Genomic DNA, 18,934 nt, shown 5'->3' with positions numbered 1-18,934 from the left:
TCTTCGAAAAGTCTGAAAACGCACAAATTCATATTAATATCGTTTCCAAGGTGCTCCGCCAACATTGTTTGTCTTAATATTGCAGTTTGGGTCCATTTCTCTGCGAGAGAGCTATGTTTCTCAGTTTCTATTTAATAAGAAGCATATACTGTACTTAAAATAACTAAAGAAAAATTTGAATACTTTCGACGCTATAACTCTGTTGAAGCTTTTCATGCACATTCATAACAATGTGGTGCTGAGCCTTAGTCATGCATAATTACTGCACAAAAATTACGCAAATGACACAAAACGTACAAATTTTTTTATTCGCCTTTCAAAATTTCTAAAGATTTTTCAGTCAAGCATGTTATTCTTCTTGTGGAATATCATTTCCAAGATTCGCTGCGGCATTGTAAGATGCTTCCTATATGGCCAATATTTTGTTTTAAAATTCATTCAATTATGAAATTATTTAACCGCAGATGATACCTTACGAGGCTATGATTATGCGACATATATAGGTTACGGCGCAAATTTGCGCTTACTTGTTAAGAAAACGAGTAAACAAATCTTTAAAGCCGATTATCACAGTGCAGCGTCCGTCCTTATGCCTTGTTAGGCAATGGTCTACTGGCGACAGAATTTCATGCAGGTATCGAGGAATGACCCTGTTCGATTTTGCACATTGCACTAGAGCTATGAGAGGAATGCTTGTAATCGGCTTTTCGTGTGAGGTTGACTGACAGCACCTCTCTTTTGTTTTCCGACTGCCAACGCTCGGAAATGCTATACAGATGCCCAATCACTCGCCATCCAAGCCTCCTCCCCTCCGGAAATCATAGCTGGCGTACAAACGGTCGCCTTTTCTCGTGATGCCGTTGACGGTGGAGATTTTTCCTTCGTTCACTTCGAAGACGTGTCCCTTCTTCTCCAGCTCGGCAATGCACTCCTGGAATTTCCAAGAATAGAGAGAATTAGCCTGGAATGATACGCTCACGTCGCTACCTGAATGTCAAAGGCCCACTTGCGTGCTCCCGCCACATCTCATATTTTAATGCACAACCAGCCTCTCAACAAAACGCTAAAGTTATGTGCTGGAACAGACTGCATTACAGCTTCAATAGATAATTTTTTTTCCGTGGATATGCACTACTCCAGGCGCTTTCGGTGCGTTACCGCACCTGCATCCACGTTTTTTTTTACCATATCGTCTGCAAGTTTCTGTCATTAAAATTTGACATCCCGGACACATTTGACCACTCTAAGACAAAAGCTGTAGAACGGCATTATCGATGCAGTAGTGCAGGATTCCACGATAGGCAAAATCAGGGTCAAACAGCATAATTTCGAACAGCCCAACATAGGACAATGCCCCGTCCTGTGTCAGGATGCTAAAAGATCTGCTATTTGCAGCTTTTTGATCAAGCTCTAATAATGTATTCGTGCACTCGGAAAGCCGATCCCTTGCCACAAACCACACAACCTCAGAAAACAGCTGCGCGCTTAACGCTGTGCTTTGTAGAGTCATGTAGCCACATGCAGCGTCGCTGGTTGTGGTTCACCCATTCTGGACAACGACTTCACGAGCTCTGACACCTTACAATTCAACCGGTTTAGGCTTCGCCTCACCTGTGGAAAGTCCGGCTCTACAATGACACTACTCGGGATAAGCTGGTGATGAAGTCTTGGAAGGTCAATGGCTTCCTTGATGTTGTAGCCTCCCCAGAGAGCTCTCAGTGCCACCTGCATCAGAAATGCGAAACATCGACAAAATATCATACAACGTTTCATGATTTTATCCCCATCTGAAGATGTTCCCTTCTTCACCTCAACTGAAAAGCATCGCAGAACGTCTCATAAAAGCACGGACTATGACAAATTTTTCTCTAGCTGCGAAGCCTTCTTTCTGACAAACCGTTACGGGAAAAGCAACGAAAGCGACTACTTCCCTCCTTTGTCATTTTTCACCGATGTAAAGCTTTGTGCAACGTAATCATGACCATATGGGTTTCCTTTGTAGTTTCGTGCTACGGTCAAGTGCATGAAAATTCTTCCTTTCTAAAGAAAAGACGCACTGGCATTTCATTTACCACACCAACAAGTTGTCGTGTTTCCTACATTTCTGGCATCGTTGGTTTCAGCACAAGTATCCATTCGTGGAATCAGCTAAACATCACCGTCATATCTTGCCGCAATGTGTCAAGGGCGAATGCGGTTCCAGAAACGCGCAGTGCTCACAAAACTTGCCAAGACACTGATATCAAGAAGTGTAAAAGTTGAAAGTAAAAAGTTGAAACATTTTATTGCCATTTTATACCGGAGGTGTTCCTATGTTAAAATTTATTAATAGGGGACATGTATACGCGGATAACAAAAAATCTCACATGATAGCTCAATTAAATCTGAGTGTACTAAACAAAAGCAAGTTCACTGGCAAGAAACTATTTTTGCAATGATGTTTGGGGCTCTATACGCAACCTCTTTTTCTTCATAATTAAACGGTAATTTGACTAGCATCGTATATATGCTTCAGAAAATGTCATAGGGGGCGGCAGTACAAGTCAGTGCAGTTTCCATAAGTTAAGGTGAATTTACGCTTTCTGATTTGTATTATGAGATATTACCCGTGAGGTGTGCAAAGTGTTGCTGACAAATTTCGCTTCTAGATTCTCCAACCTACCTCAGTCCAATTTTTCGCATGAGTGATGTCGCAGCCATGTTCCGTTATGACTTTAAAAGACTACATGCCATTTGGCCACGGTGTTTTAGGCGGCTGCACCCTCCTTTTCATATGGCTCATTCGGCCATTGTGCCTTAACTAATATCGAGCCCAGGGAGCCTGATACCTCCGTTGAATTTCAGAGCTGTAGAGAGTAAATGTGAAGAAATGGGGCTGAGAATGCAAGGAAGGGAGAGTCCCAGGTTGCGGAATCGGCTTGTGCGTTCTGTGCAAAATAGCAAAAAATGTACACAATCTGACCACATAACCACCTTTATTTGCCAGTAGTGGCTTGTGGGTATGCTCGGCCTCCAGTTTCTGCTTTTTACGTTGCTCATAACACGCGTCGTTTTTAATAGCTCTCTATCCAGTCAAACTTAGGATTACGGTCGCACTCATCTTCGAGTCGATTCACAGCATAGAAACTTTGATAAAGGACGCCAATACATTGGACACTCAATTGCTGCTGCGACGTAAATCGTTGCTTGATTTTTTCAGCGCATCCATTCCATGGGAATTGACTTACCAAAGCCACGGCGGTCGTGATTTTAGACCCTCCAGTGCCGCCCAGTGCAAGTACTGCGTCTCCATTACTGTCGACGAAGACGGATGGTACCATAGAAGAGAGGGGCCGCTTCCGGGGTTCGATGAAGTTTGGCCGTGTGGGGTAGAGGTCGTACGAGTTGCTCATGCCGGGCGTCGAGAAGTCGTCCATTTGGTTGTTGAGAATCACGCCACTGGACGTGCGCAGCTGGCTGCCAAAACTGGAGACAGGCGAAAAAGTTTTTATGTTAGCGTAGCAGGAAAGCCACGCTTGCTCTCAAAGTCTAGATATCGTATTTTCTTAGGAGTTTTTTACTCGGTGTAAAGAATAATTTCTCATTTGCAAGGAAAAGATAAATCGGTGAATTATCGCAGTTTAATGGCTGCAAATGTAAACACCCGAAACATTTTTTATTTTTTAATTAGATGTGAAACAGACATGAAGAATATGCATAATCAATTAAAATAAAGAAAGTGTTGCAGGAACTCTTCCAGAAGAAGAGAGGAAACCCCAGAAAGAAAACTAGAAGAAGGTTTTATACGAAGCAAATTATGTGGCTTCGTCCAGAAGTTTTTGGAGACAGCTCTCGTCATATGTAAACCATAAGTGCCTATTTCATTTTCGTTCCATCGTGTGCGTGACACCACTGCTGCCGGAGACTTGCGCCGGTCTGTCTCCTATGACCTTACTTTCAAGTGAAAGCGAGTCGTGATTCGAACTTATGCCACCTCGTCCCGCATTCTTTCTCTGAACCGACAAGTGGTGCTTGCTGCCTCTCAATCAGTGTTGGCGGAATGTATTTAGTATAAAACTTCGTACTTATTTCTATAACTCAGCTAGAAAAATATTTTCTTTTCCCTGTGTGTTGCTCGTAGGCAACATTTGACAAGACAGAGTTATAGCTACGCATGCACGTCCATCTCAAACTTCCTGACTAATCGCTGGTTATTGTTGACCATATTTACCTTACTTTATATAAAGTGTCTTGATATGGCTTTGTCAGTACATGTTGTCAAACAGCACAATTTTGAACAGCGCGGCACAGGACAAAGAAGTCATGTTCGACCGCATGTCTTTTCTGGCTCGCAAATTTTATGCCAAGTTTCCCAACTGAATTACGTGTCGGCACACACACACACACACACACACACACACACACACACACACACACACACACACACACACACACACACACACACACACACACACACACACACACACACACACACACACACACACACACACACACACACACACACACACACACACACACACACACACACACACACACACACACACACACACACACACACACACACACACACACACACACACACACACACACACACACACACACACACACACACACACACACACACACACACACACACACACACACACACACACACACACACACACACACACACACACACACACACACACACACACACACACACACACACACACACACACACACACACACACACACACACACACACACACACACACACACACACACACACACACACACACACACACACACACACACACACACACACACACACACACACACACACACACACACACACACACACACACACACACACACACACACACACACACACACACACACACACACACACACACACACACACACACACACACACACACACACACACACACACACACACACACACACACACACACACACACACACACACACACACACACACACACACACACACACACACACACACACACACACACACACACACACACACACACACACACACGCACACGCACACGCACACGCACACACACACAAACACATACACCCACACTCACACATTTTGTGGACAAGTACCGATTAAAAGTCAAAACACTTCGTTCCGAAGATTGCGTCTTCTTCTTGCGGTAACATAATTTTGTCTTTGTTTTTTCATTGTACCATGACATTTTCACGCTAAAGCTAGGCGTTTAGTTAGTAAACCATAATGAACGTTCTAAACACCATTTCTCGGCATACGCACTGGTTGTTGATAGTTGAGGTAATGGCGATGACGTCTCCATTGTCACCCCAGAAGGTTGCGTGCGCGGTGCCGCCATCCTTGGGCAAGGAATCGTTGACGAATCCGTAGTAGGTGGGGTCATCGAACGTGAACGACTCGTTGATAAGATTTCTCACGGCAGCAGCCCACTCGGGTGTGGTCATGTTGTGTTCGAGCTGCGTTGCGGATTTACGCACATTAAATGTGCAAATGTGCCAGGTGCACAATGTCAAGGAAAAAAATCTCTCCATGCCGCTGTCCCTACAGCAACCAGATGTCAACGTTAACGCAGTAGAACTGCAAGCTTTTAAGCGTAAAAACTACTCAGCATAACTACTCGAAAGAGAATTCGGAAATTTTTCAAATTTTACAATTGTTGCCTTTTTTGCGTGCGGTAATGCGTTCAATTGCTGCACATGGTGTCACCCCTTCCACGCGGGCAGCATTCTCATGAAAGTGCAATGCAAAAATGTTTTTGCGCTCTGATTTAGGTGCCGGCTAAATAACGCAAGTTGATCAAATTAGTTAATTAACTTCGACGTCCCCTACTATACAGTGAGCATTGAGAGGAGGAGAGAAGCTTTATTAGAAAGGCAGAGAGGACCGCCCGAGCTGGCATGTTCTGGCCTGTTGCACTGCACAGGGAAAAAAAGTGGCTGCGGCTTAGCTCAGCTATCCCTGGATGTGCATAGCGAAAGCTTGGTTTAGTCTGGTTAAGTCTTGGTTTCACTTGGTTAACCTTTGGTTGAGCTGTAATTATTATACTTAGGTATGCAATCATCGTTAAGCCAGGTAGATGGCTGGGCCTGCGGCTAGACATGACTGTGATTAGGCTTGGGTAGACACGCGTCCTTCGACGGTTTGATGCCTGTTGTACCACCGAGAAAGCACAAGTGCTAGACGTGCAAAGAGACGTCGCGAACATGCGCAGCGTTGAATCACAAACGGACCATCCGCGAACGCGGTCGCTACATTCATCTCAACGGTGCGACGCCCGTTGCATTCCGGACCCTTTGCTGCAAAGCACTATCGCCGGGCGATACCCGCGGGGTGGTCAAACGCCGCTTGGCGACGACTGCTCAAAGCCTCCCGCTCCCGCACAACGCTCGGAGAAGACGGCCTAGTCTCGCTCTCATCTATGGCCAAGCTGGCACTGTCAAGGCGAGCGTGACACTCCTCTTAGCCAAGCGCGCGGCGGGTCACGTGGTCAGGCAGCGACCCAGCTGCGGAAAGCGCATACGCCAAGCCGGCGGCGGCGGAGCTCGGCGCGGCGAGTCCCGCGAATCGTTGCCAAAGGCTACGACGCAGCTGCGGTCAGATGAAGGTCAAATTGCTGGCGATGGTGAAACTCGGCTCGACGCGGTTAGTAAAGTTAAAAGAAAAGAGGGCAGAAAAGAGTGGTCAAAGATGATGATGAAGAAGGAAGAAGGGATGCATATATACACTAACACAGCAGTTTCCGTAGAGCTTTGCGCCTAGACCGGTGATCCTCAAATAGTCCAGAGCAGCTCTTGTATATATTAATGCTACTGTACGGTCACATATGGCGGACAAAATAGTACTTTCGAACAATGTTTGCCTACAAATGCCTGCTAGTGTCCAAGCCAGCGTCTCCCGCTGTGATGTGCAGACAGGGCAGTCGCAAAACAGATGTTGGAGAGTCTCACACACTTGACAGGCGCTCGCAGTTCTGGCTTGAGCGTTGAAGGAGGCGACAGGGCAAGACTCAGAATTAGTTTTCACCGGCGTTCCTTAAATTTTGCCCTAAGCACGTGACATGCGGGCCAAATTGATGTATAGCGACTATCTACATTCTTCCTTATAGCCAGCAACGATAATTTAATGTAGTAGTTTTCCACGGCTGGTGTTTATACGTTTAGTATGCTGTGATGTGGCTAGAAAAAATTCTCAGATTGTCGACAAATATATCGAACGAAGAGGACTTCTGATGACCACAGCTACGTGGCAAGTTACCTTCGTGCTGTTAGTCTGATTGATTCATGGGGTGTAACGCCCGAAAACAGCAATGGTGTTACGATGCACACTATAGTAAAGAGCTTTGGATTACTTTTGACAACCTGGAGTTCTTTAACTAGCGCTTAAATAAAATTAGGCCAGCCTTTTTTGCACTTCGCCCCGATCGAAGTGTGGCGTAGCCAAGCAAAAATTGAACCCGCCACGAATGCTTTGGGGCACAACACCCTAACCACTGCGCTATCAAGGCGGGTCCCGCGTTATTATTAAATGTCAGCAAATAGCGGTAACCTCCTCCTAGTACACCAAGCTGACGTTTTTTTTTTTCAGAACTGCATGACTTACGAAAGGCTTCTCACCATCGGAGTATTCTACATAGAGCACTGTATCACACGGCTAATACTTTATGTCGCGGTCCCTGCGTAGGAAACGCCCACTGCGCGCTGACGTGCGTCCTGCAGGACCTTTATTAAAGTTTGTCCAATCCAATCCAAAGTCCAACTTTCTATATATATATATATATAAATGCTTCGTAATATTGGCTGTTTTATCAAGCCTCAAACAGCAACGTCCAGGGGGTACTTTCTATTAACACACACATTCTACAGCACTTCGTCGGCATTTAGTGCGGCATTATGGCAGCGTTTTGGCCACGAGCAAAGCACTGCTATAACACAGCAATAATTGCCGGCTAAGTTTCATTAATCCGCATGATATTAATAGGAAATACTGTCTCGACGTTACTAACGAAAACTTACATTTTCAAACATAATTTTTGACAATAGTGCTGCCCATTCCCTTGTGCTGGTGTGCTGCGTCGAAGTTAACAGATCTCGGAAGGGGCATTGTCCGAAATTCTTAAGTATGAACGTAGGTCGAAGAACGGCACACCGACATCTTTCACTTTGCCATTATCGCAATGTGGCCGCCCCATCTATAGAAATTGAACGCGCGACCACGGGCTCAGCAGCGTGCGCACAAGCCATCCAGCTAGCACGGCGGGTAAACACCTCTAGGTAGCAAACATTGACCTAATCCGCCACGATTGCACATCTGGGCCGCTATTTTGTAGCGATGCCTTATGCCTTATTCTATGCTATTCTTATCATCTACCACACACGGCCGCCTGATCCCGTTGATAATGTGGGCAGACCGTCGCTCTGACCACTGGCAAAGCGCGAAAGGCCTGAAAAAGCATAGAATCGGAAAAGGCATCGCTACAAAATACCGGCCCTGATGTCAAGACTAAGGCATGACGGCTGTAGCCTCATGATTTAAACCATCAGGATTGAATGTTACCTTAGGTAAAGCCATGAGATAGCGCTGGTCTGCATACGTGCGCTGTGGAGTGAACTTGTACCAGCTGCTGCCTTTTTAGTTATGTTACGAACGACAGGCATCAATTATACGGTCTATAATGTACTTAGTGTCAGCAAGGCGTCCTAACAGTTCCAGAGTTTGGGTGGACTGCAGAAAAGAAATTGCACAGAAAGGGCACCTGCATGCCTACGGTTGCTTAAGGTTGAAGTTGTCAATCTTGAAGCATTTCTTTTAGTAACTAGATAGACGCAATTGGACACGTCAGCAAGCAAACTTTATAAAGATCAGTTTCGCTCTGTCTATTCGTCTCGTATTTCGCTGAAGCACAACCTGTGCGAACTTCAACTAGTTACTTTTTCTGCTGATATGGTAAAACTATTCTTTTTCAGCCTGGCAAGCGATTCTTTCACTCACCCCTTCCACATCCTCAAAATCGCTGTCGGCGAGGCGGGACCTTCCGCTGTAACTATGCTTGCAGGCTTCTATGAAGCTGGAAAGAAAGAAAAAGAAAGTCGCGAAATGGTAAGTTATTGCAGAAACTACTTATGCTCACTTTACTGTAGAAATTACTTCAGCAATAATTGATAACATAGCAACTATGTGGATGTTACGACACACACAGTGAAATCTAATTAAAATGTAACGAAGCTGCACAACATAGTGCAATTTAAGTTCACGGTTCGCAACTTTGACACGGCTCGGTGAAGCATAACACGTTGTAATTTGTTGAAAAAATGAATTGATAAAAGTATGTTAAGAAAAGCGTCAACTTGAATCAAATATCGATGCAGATTGCTTTGTTCTCTTGATCAAACCTTCCTTTAGTTTCTTTTCTCACTCAGAGTGCTTGATGAGCGTTTTCTTGAGCGGCCTGGTCGGCGATTGGGCTCTTGGCTGCTTTCGTTGAACGTTTACGGGTATCTCCTTGTTCATTTTTAGGCTTCTTTTCTATCGGTGGGGAGGGTTATTCTATCAAAAATGACAAAGCTCAAGGACATACACATTTTGGCCGTCCTCTATGGATAGATAATACACAGAAATGTTGTTTACGTTTTCTATTAAAACTGCAGAGTAATATATTTGCTAGAAATAACGACAACCGTGTAGAACGCTGGAAACTGCTTCTACATACTGAAAGCAAATGTACGCTAATAATTTTGTTGTACAATTCGTGTTCGAAGATGATACGACTTATATAAGTACGTCACATTCCTTCGTTCACCACGAGCGCTTGCTTGCATAGCTCTGCGATTACAGAAACCTGTATTTATACAGTAGATTTGGTGACGTGGTCACAATACGAGTTGGAATACGGGGGAAATGCATACACGTGTATTACGCTTGACATTTCGGAGATACGGCCGCCGTGATTTTCGAATGTAGGTGGCTACATTGCCGGATCTATTCTTTTGCAGCAGCAAGCATTATTCTTTCGTAGGAGGTCAGTAAAGAGAAGCGTTGAGTGTATTATATACAGTAAATTACGCTTCAGTAATAGCATAATTATCACTTGTACTGTTAAAGGAGGCTTGGTATGCGAGAAAAGGAGCGAAAGTGAAAGAAAAGCGCTGACACCTTACTGAAGCATCCATGATATATTCTGTTAATGGCGAAACAAGTAGCAGGTTGTTACGTGCATGTGTTAAGTGCAGTGAGATACGGCACTACAATCCCGTTCCTGCCAATTCCGCGCTTCTTCTTTGGCATGCTTCTTAGTTATTCTGATTGAGAGGCAAAAACCATGCACTTGAGCTGTGTGTTCAAATCGATGCACTGCGGAATGTCATCCGCGTGCCGAATTCAAGCGCGCACAATCCAACACTTATGCCGGAAAAGGAGGCCGTACATAATGGATCACATGTGGAGGCCAAACTTACGCAACGTTTGGTAGGTCGCGGTTTCAGAACATACTTACTGAAGAGTACCTGAGCACTTCACCTACCTAGAATCGTCATTATTACTGTATTTGTGTTCTGATCGAAACAACTCGACACTCAATCGGCTTTCAACAGTAAATTTGGGCACCAGAGAGATAAACGCTAAATCTGCCATTCATGCGACAGTAGCCCGAACATACAGAGCAAACACATACGGGCTTCCTAGAAAGGAAGCTTTACAGTTAAGAGACCCAATTGGCCTGTCGTCGCCGTCCCATCGCATTAGTCTTCTTTCAGCGACGTTCCTCAGCACGACTTTCTATAGCACTCTTTAACGGTGCTGCCATCCATTTTAAACTATACTGAAAGACATGCGCCTACACAAGTAATGAAACTGTGAAACGCCACAGACAATCTGCCGAGCCTGCCGCAGCCCCCCAGAGCGTTATTCCCTCCCCTCCTCTGGTGATCTTCCAGCTGTGAGCGCCGAAACGCGACGTACCACACCTTATTGGCTCCTTAGGTGTAATGTCACATCACCCTCTCCCTCCTTTACACGCCCTCTCTTACAGCCTGTCATTTCGACGTTCCTCCTATTAATTTGTTACACCACACTTTCCTCCTGCTTCCAATTATTTTTTTTCACCCTCACTCCACAAGGTAACCAACGGCCACCGCAGGGTTTGCACTCGCATGAGCGTTTTAATGCTGAGGCATTAAGATCGCCTGGTTCGGCTATCAAACCTAGGGCTGACGCCTTCTCAGTACTTACACTCTATCATTTGAGCTAACCACGTGGCTATGGCAGATCGCACAGTGAAGTCGAATCAATCGACGGCTCGAAGCTGCAGGTAGAACAGTTTGCAGCATCGTGTGGGAGTCGGGTGGATGGCAGTGTTTCCTTTCTTCAAACTTCCTCCACCTTACAGATTCCCACCGAACTTTTTTTTCACGCTTACAGCGGGACATGCATCAGGCTTCCTAAACGAGAAATAAAGAATAGATAACCTGTGCCACTGGTCCACTGTGCCGTTGGATCGTTCCTGGGCGTCGAGGCTAATTCGAAGTATGCTGGCGAGCACGGCGCCACTGCCAGGCAGCGGCGTCGTGTACAGGGTGTTGCCGTTGGGCAGATCAGCAACAATGGGCGCCTTCCACTCGGGATCGTAATGCTTCAGGTCGCTCTCGGTGATCACTCCACCTGCACCGAAAGCAGGCAGCCCTCGGTAAGTCGGGGTACTTTGGCTTGCTGTTGTTAGGCATGACTGAGCCGTTCTTTCAACGCGCAGAGGAAGAAATGCATCATGACGCAAAGGAGGACGGAAACGCAAAGCGCTAATGGCAGCGAATGTTTAATCTAGGGCGTTGTACTTCACATATCCCCACGTATGACAGCGATAGTAGAGTCGATCGTCGTAACATCGTTAAATGCAATTAAAACTGGATAGCTTATTACGCAGACTGTCATGACTTTGTGATCCAGATTCGTGATTAAAAGAGACTGTATTTGCCTTGATATTAAATATAGTAAGATGAACCTGTACCTTGCCACGTCGCAATCATCGTTATTACTGTTCTGATACAGACGCGGCGTGCTCGCTCCTTCCGACTACGCCATCTGCATGCGTTAGGCCAATTCAACTATTGTTTTGAAAACTTTCCATTCCCATTTAGACTTATTTAGACCACCCACGCACTCTGAATGCCGTAGTATATTTTGAATGGCAAGCGTTGTCAACGTCTCCCGAACTAATAGCGACGCATGTATAAGTAACAGACAGCCTTCTACAGGATTATTGGATCCATTGGTTGCCAACTACGACTCCAGTATACCCACTACGTTGTTCTCACATATATTTTTATTTTTATTTATTTTTATTCATGTGAATTTGCTTTATGAACGGTGTACTCGAGAGTTTTCGTTTGCCTGTGTGCCACCACTCGTCAATACCACGGTTCAATATATAAAAGCCATGTAATCTATTAAGTCTCGACTTAGGGTACGAATGGCAGTGATGTAACTCATGTACGTTCTGCCATATTGTAACGTTCCACAATGAATATGGGCAGAAAGCCAGTGCATTGTCTTTCATGGGGAACTAGTATATAGTGCGTGGTAGTATGCACAATTTTCTATAGCCCTGATAATGCAGAATTGTCCCGCTTGGATGGCCGTAAGAAACACTTCAGCGATTCTGGATATTGAAGCGGAGGAGCACACCCGTGTCTGTAAAGATATCCTTAGCTCCTCCGAGCTGATTACAAATGCTAATAGGGACAGTCAAGAGCAAAAAAAAAACTTGTCATGATTTCACGCAATATTGAAAAGAGGCCTTATTGGGAACGAGACGAGAGAGCTGGCTAACGGTATGAACAACTGTTATTATTGTGATAGCATATTTTATGCAACACTACAGGCGCATATTCGCCATCGCCATCGCCGTCGGCCTCGCCGTAATTTGTCATATAAAGCCCAAGTGCGATAACAGCGCACCGTCTTTTACTGCGCGCAAGGCACCTGGGGAGGTTGAACACCGGCGGTGGCTGCGTACGACACGGGTAAGCGCGATCACACGGGCCCTATATATATATCTTCACAGAGACCTGCGATGAGTAGAGTCTAGTTGCCCGATGGCTGATAGCACCGCGTGTGCTGTGTTTTCGTCGCGTAGTTCGCGTTGACGCAAGAGGCAGCACGAAAGTCAATTCACTCGCTGCGGCTGCAGCTCTTCCTCCCGCAAGCGTTTTCACGGGGAGTGTCCGCAATCATCGAGTAAGATTTCTTAACATTTTCCTGTGCAACCGTGACACCGTGCTTATTATTTACTTAGTCAACCAATGTTTACGAGTCTATACGGCCGATAAAGCTACTATCCTTACTTCGTACACCTGTCCACTAATTTCCTGACACTTCGCCTGTCGGGCGAATCTGCGACTTTTTACATACACTGCTTCAATTCATACACAACATAGGCCTCACAGCACACATATAATACACATACGCTCCAAGAATTATGCCTTAAGGGCAAGTCTTTATCACAATAAAAAAAATGCTCTGCAGCTTTGTTTCTCTTTAAGGACATAATGCTGCGACTTCCGGCTGAACACACTGTTAGCTAGGACAAAATAGTTAAGAAAGCAGTAAGTTGCTGTAGAAAAATAAGCTTTCTTTATCCACGAGAAAAATAAATGTTCAACAGGACTGACTGGTGGGCTAGTTGGTACTGCGTAAGTTGACGCAAAGCGCTAAAAAACCATTAGGACAACAGCGCCGGGCCCTCGTTTTCTTCTGTTGTCCTACGTGCTTTCTTCCGCTTTGCCTCAAGTTAAAATAATGCAACTTAGAAGGGTGATGGTTTGGGCTAGTTGGTTTTCAATTTTAGACTGTGTGGTACAGCACGAAGCGGGACAGGATACATAGGCAAAGCGCTTGTCCTCGTTTTTTTCCTGTGTTCCCTGTCCCACATTGCACTGTGCCACACAGCATAAAATATAAAAAAAAATGTGTTCAGTATTTTTCTATAAGCGTCTTTTGACGCTGCTGTAAATGAATTTTCACATTTTTCATAGGACTTATCGTATTGTGTGCGGGCAGGTAGTGCAATCTTACTTATTGGAAATATTTAGTTTTGTCAAAAACGACAATTTGTCAAAAACATTCATAGTGACCTGCGCAATCTTTGAACCGGAAGCACGCATGCCTTACAATGAAGGAGGAAGCTTAAGATGCGTTTGTGGGACTCACAGTGTACTTCTTTTGATGGGCGATGTCTGCAAGATATTTTGATCTTGCTGATTTCCTGAAGGACAATGCTCTCGGTTTTTCAACTTCCCTTTTGTTTCTTTTTTTTAACACTGCTTCTATGGTAGCTGCTTATAGTGCCGACTAAGGTCGTGAGCCATATTTAAAGTTTATGCTCATAGTCTTTGTGCCCGGTTCGCAAGCATAAACTCTTAGGTAAGTTCCTCGGCTATAGTGGAAGGCTGTCAGTACCGCTCACCTCCAATTGTTGTGTGGGCAATTTCAGCGACTAGACAGTGCAATGCATTATACATCCATCGGATAATATATATGTATATATATATATATATATATATATATATATATGGCCGCATTCCTTTTATGCCCATGATGTCTCGTTGCGGTCTTTAGAGCTTTAAATTGCTGCTTACCATTTTCCTGGATCTCTTTTGCCAGCTGCTCTCCTATTCCACCTTTGTAGAAATAGTCAGGTCCCTTGTCGGCTACAACCTCCAGAGTTTCCGCGAGGTCCGGCTGGACCAGTAGATCCCCTTCGGCCAAAGTGTCATTGGTTGTTTCATTCCAGAAGACCTTCCTGCAATCGGAAGCGCTCACTTGCTTTGACTGCACGCTCGGAGTCCCTTCTTGTCGATGCATGGGCTATTGCGTTAAGAGCCAGCAACGCGTTGATTTCGCATGACTTAGTTATGTGCATAGCATATGAACTTCGCATAGTGTACATATGATATCGGTAACACCAGCGTAGGTTGCGTTTAGGCATAGCCCGTACCAGATATGTACAAGTATACGCATTCACCACATATACACACAGGGAAAGACATGCGCATATCATGAGCATTTTACTAATTGTATGCGGAGCACAGCATTTGCTGCAGGGCAGTTGATAGTTCGCATATTTTTGTATTAAATATTCATGAAGCACCCGCCAATCCTTACCTCTTTATACTGCATTCACATTTGAGTATGACAGTTGTTTTTGCCGCTTCTTTTGAGGGATCTTGAATGGTAGCAAAGAAAGAATCCTCCCAAGTATCGCTGTGAGTAAACTGAACCCTCTTCATAAACAGTGTATCTCCATATTCGTTCGTCGCGCTAGGCATGGACGGAAAATTGTGTTTCGCAAAGCTTTCAGGTGATGACTTAGGTATTGATGTTTTTCTAGACTGCTAGTTCTTTTCATTGAGAAAAACGCCGCATGAATGACTGGATAATTAAAACGGAGAAAATGATGCATGGAAAGCTAGGAAGCTTAACCAGAGGTAGTTCCGGTTGGCTACCCTGCACGGGGGGAGGGAGTAGGGTGATAATGAGGGGATAATAAAAATGTTTAATTACTCTGTAGGTATGAGTCGTGATTACAAAATGCATAAAGCATCGTCGCAGTCCCTTGACTTTCACTCATTAAATTCTTCAGTGCTTTGTAATAAAAACAATGCAACATTGGCACATATAACGGCAGTACATCAAAATACGCGACTAAAGTAGTTAATATATAAAAAAAGATTACTTTTGGCGGTAACTTTATGCGACAACTGTAGCAAAGATTTTGCTACATCGTTTCCTTCTCCCGTGGCTGCTGCTTTTACAGTCCGCTCAATTGCAACGTTGTCGGAGCTGACGAACATTCATTTCAACATTTTAATAAGCGATATATATACACACAAGTTAGAACCTTTCTATAACATTGCTAAAATACATCACAAAACAACAAGAGAGGGTGAGAGAGAAAATTTAAATGATGCGAGAAATCGCCTGTTATTTAAGGGCTGTACTGCTATTGTACTGCTACTGCTACTGCTACTGCTGCTGTACAACTAACCTCTGTGTCATGTATTAGTTGCACCAAAAATAAAAATAAAGACAACGTGTTATCTACCCACAAATCTCGCACTTACGCATCACTCAAGAGCAAAAACAGACACTTCACGACCAGTGCTTGGTGCAACGTATGAACATGGTACAAAATGTGTGTTACAAAATATCAAGTTTAACTGCCAAATTATTTTAGGTTTCATTTTAGCTTTACGGGATTCCATTCATGAGTGAACCCGCCGTGGTTGCTCAGTGGCTATGGTGTTAGGCTGCTGAGCACGAGGTCGTGGGATCGAATCCTGGCCACGGCGGTTGCATTTCGATGAGGGCGAAATGCGGAAATACCCGTGTACTTAGATTTAGGTGCACGTTAAGGAACTCCAGGTGGTCAAAATTTCCGGAGTCCCCCACTACGGCATGCCTTATAATCAGAAAGTGGTTTTGGCACGTAAAACCCCATATATTATTATTATTATCAATTCATGAGTGACGTGCAGGAAAGGAATGTGTTCAACAAGTGCAGAGAAGATCTCCTGGAGCTGGCGCGCTTCATCTTGCTACTCTACACTGGGGAAGGGAAACTGAAACTTGTCTCCTTCCCTTTGATGGTAAACCTTAGTAACCAGTTTTCTCTCCGCTAATACAAATCCGGTGTGTTCGCGATTAAGCCCCATGCTCTGGTTACGCATTTACATCTTTTCTTGGTTCCGAGACGATTTGCTCAGCATTACGTGCTCTTCGGTAATGACAGGGTGCTACCGGCGCTGGTATCAGTCTCAAGCATTTCATTTCGTTTTTTTTTTTTTTGGCACATATACGATTGTCATTTTGCCCAAGTGTAGTACGTCAATCGATTAGCAGCTAAGAAAAATTGAAGTCAGTCGAACACGGGCTCTAGGCTACTACAGTCTCAGCGCACGAAGATTCTCGCATTTGTCTCCCAGAAGAATGCCACAGCCGTAGCCAGCAGTCGAGCCCGCCAGGTGGCACTCAGCAACCATACACCATATTATTCGAGCCATCGCTTCGGGTCAGAGTGCAACACGTATCTGTATACTCTGAGTTGGACCACACAGTTACGTGTGCTTGTAGCATATAGATGCTGCAGGCGAATAGGGTAACGCAAATTAAAATGAGACACGGGACAAAACGTGCCATCTTGAGTTTATTGATTGGTATTTTAAAGCTGCGCAATCTGACCTTAATAATACTTATCTGACATATGGCCTTATTTATCCACTTTATTTGACTGGAAAACCGTACCTACATAGCAACGTATATCGGAGATAAAAGTAGGGAGCGAGTGTCTGTCAGCTGGCAACCTGACAAAAAACAGTCAGAAAGCAGCTGACACTTTTTATAGCATGTAACCGCCATCTTGGTACCGTTCTCTCCCCCTCCTCCCAAATTATTTATTTTTATTTTTACTTTTCACTACCTACGCTTAAACCGAATTTGAGCAGGATGCGTCTGAATCTTCACTGTAGGGAAATTATTCTATAAACATGCTAAGACAGAGCACAAATCATAATTTATAGCACAAACTAAAGCTAGGAAACCTATCTCTGCCTTCCCTTCTCATATTCTACATATGGCAAACAAACGGATATGTTCGTGTATTAATAAACAACAAAAACAAGGGAATTAGCGCAATGTCTCCATGAGGTCACGCTTGCAGGTTCTCTGTGCAAGTATAGTGTAGGGACGGCAAACCCGGAAGCGATGTCTAACTCGTTCTTTCTCCTGAACCGATCGGCCAGCCGTGTCATACTCGCTCGTACGCCGGAAACCACACGTCTCTATTTTCTTCGTACAAGATGAAAATAACATTTGTGCTCATTGTTTAAGGGGTCGTTGAGAATAAGCATGCGCAGTTCATGGCATGCGCATGCGCACGAAGCGGCTGGCCGATCGGTTTCGGAAAACAGACGAGTTAGGCATCTTGCCCTGGGCGCCTCTGAACGCTTCCTTAACCTGCCGGAGGAGGGCGCTGCAGTGGCAACCTGGCCATACACGTCCAAACTCCGAGCACTGTGGGAAGGCATGTATGCTCACTTGAGGCTGTCCGACAGGTCGTCCTTGTGCTTCTGAAGGGTGGCGGCTAAGTGCGGCCCCACGGGGAAGCCGTACCGGGCGAGGCGAATGGCGTCGTCGAAGTGATCCCGCCACATGAGAGTGGAGTGAAGCTCGCGCAGCAGGGTGCGGTAGCCACGGAGCTCGCCGGGCACCGCAACGGACAGACCGCCTGCGCGTTTTCACAATCAAAAAGCAATCTGCTACGTGTCTGAACAAAGCATAGCGCTGTATGAAGCTAGGCGGTTAGACCCGCCTTACATTGCGCGAGTTTGTTTGTACCCTATCTAAAGAGAAGCTTTTTTTTTTTTATGGTGATACAGTTTTGGAACCGGAAATGTAAACCGTGCGCCTTCATCTTCTGCAGCTAAGCGTTAAATCCACAAGCCAATGAGCCGAGTCACTTCCAGTCATTCACTCCTTTATTTTGTAAACACTTCACATGCATTGTGTGGATATTGAGTTTGTGAGTCTAGATTACTTAAAAATGGCACATAATTAGCAATGCTGAAGCGTGCACAATAATAACAGAATGAATGTAACTACGTAAGAAAAGCCATGCAACATCGTAGATCTTCGCCTATGTGAGAGTTCAGATATGACCCCCCCCCCCCCCCCAAACAAAAAGCGATTGCAACAATAATTCGAGCATTCAGAAAACAGAAACTATTAACGAACAAATTTTCGTGGCTTGTGCATCTCTAATCAATAAAGGGACACAACAAAAATGGCAGCACAAAATAAATACTTAGCACCTTTCTCAGCTTTCTATCCTTAAACGCGCAAAACTATCAAGAAATGATCAGTGTAGAGGGACGATAA

At 44.8% G+C, this 18,934-nt stretch overlaps 1 protein-coding gene across 1 annotated transcript in view; it reads right to left on the bottom strand.

The window, feature by feature from the left end:
* Nucleotides 1–282: 282 nt before the first annotated feature.
* The window catches only part of LOC139056086 (scoloptoxin SSD14-like), a 29,500-nt gene continuing 10,848 nt past the window's right edge, over nt 283–18,934 (bottom strand). Inside the window, exons 5-12 of the mRNA XM_070533944.1 lie at nt 18,095–18,284; nt 14,638–14,801; nt 11,473–11,665; nt 9,002–9,077; nt 5,276–5,469; nt 3,228–3,465; nt 1,612–1,725; nt 283–931 (exon numbers count right to left, since the gene is read on the bottom strand). Of these exons, the coding sequence (XP_070390045.1) occupies nt 785–931; nt 1,612–1,725; nt 3,228–3,465; nt 5,276–5,469; nt 9,002–9,077; nt 11,473–11,665; nt 14,638–14,801; nt 18,095–18,284 (1,316 nt within the window). The 3' untranslated portion in view covers nt 283–784. The remainder of the gene's footprint in view (nt 932–1,611; nt 1,726–3,227; nt 3,466–5,275; nt 5,470–9,001; nt 9,078–11,472; nt 11,666–14,637; nt 14,802–18,094; nt 18,285–18,934) is intronic.

Source organism: Dermacentor albipictus, chromosome 2, assembly GCF_038994185.2.
Source record: "Dermacentor albipictus isolate Rhodes 1998 colony chromosome 2, USDA_Dalb.pri_finalv2, whole genome shotgun sequence".
NCBI lineage: Eukaryota > Metazoa > Arthropoda > Arachnida > Ixodida > Ixodidae > Dermacentor > Dermacentor albipictus.
The sequence above is the reverse complement of the archived record's forward strand: the minus strand, read 5'-3'. Positions and strand labels throughout refer to the sequence as shown.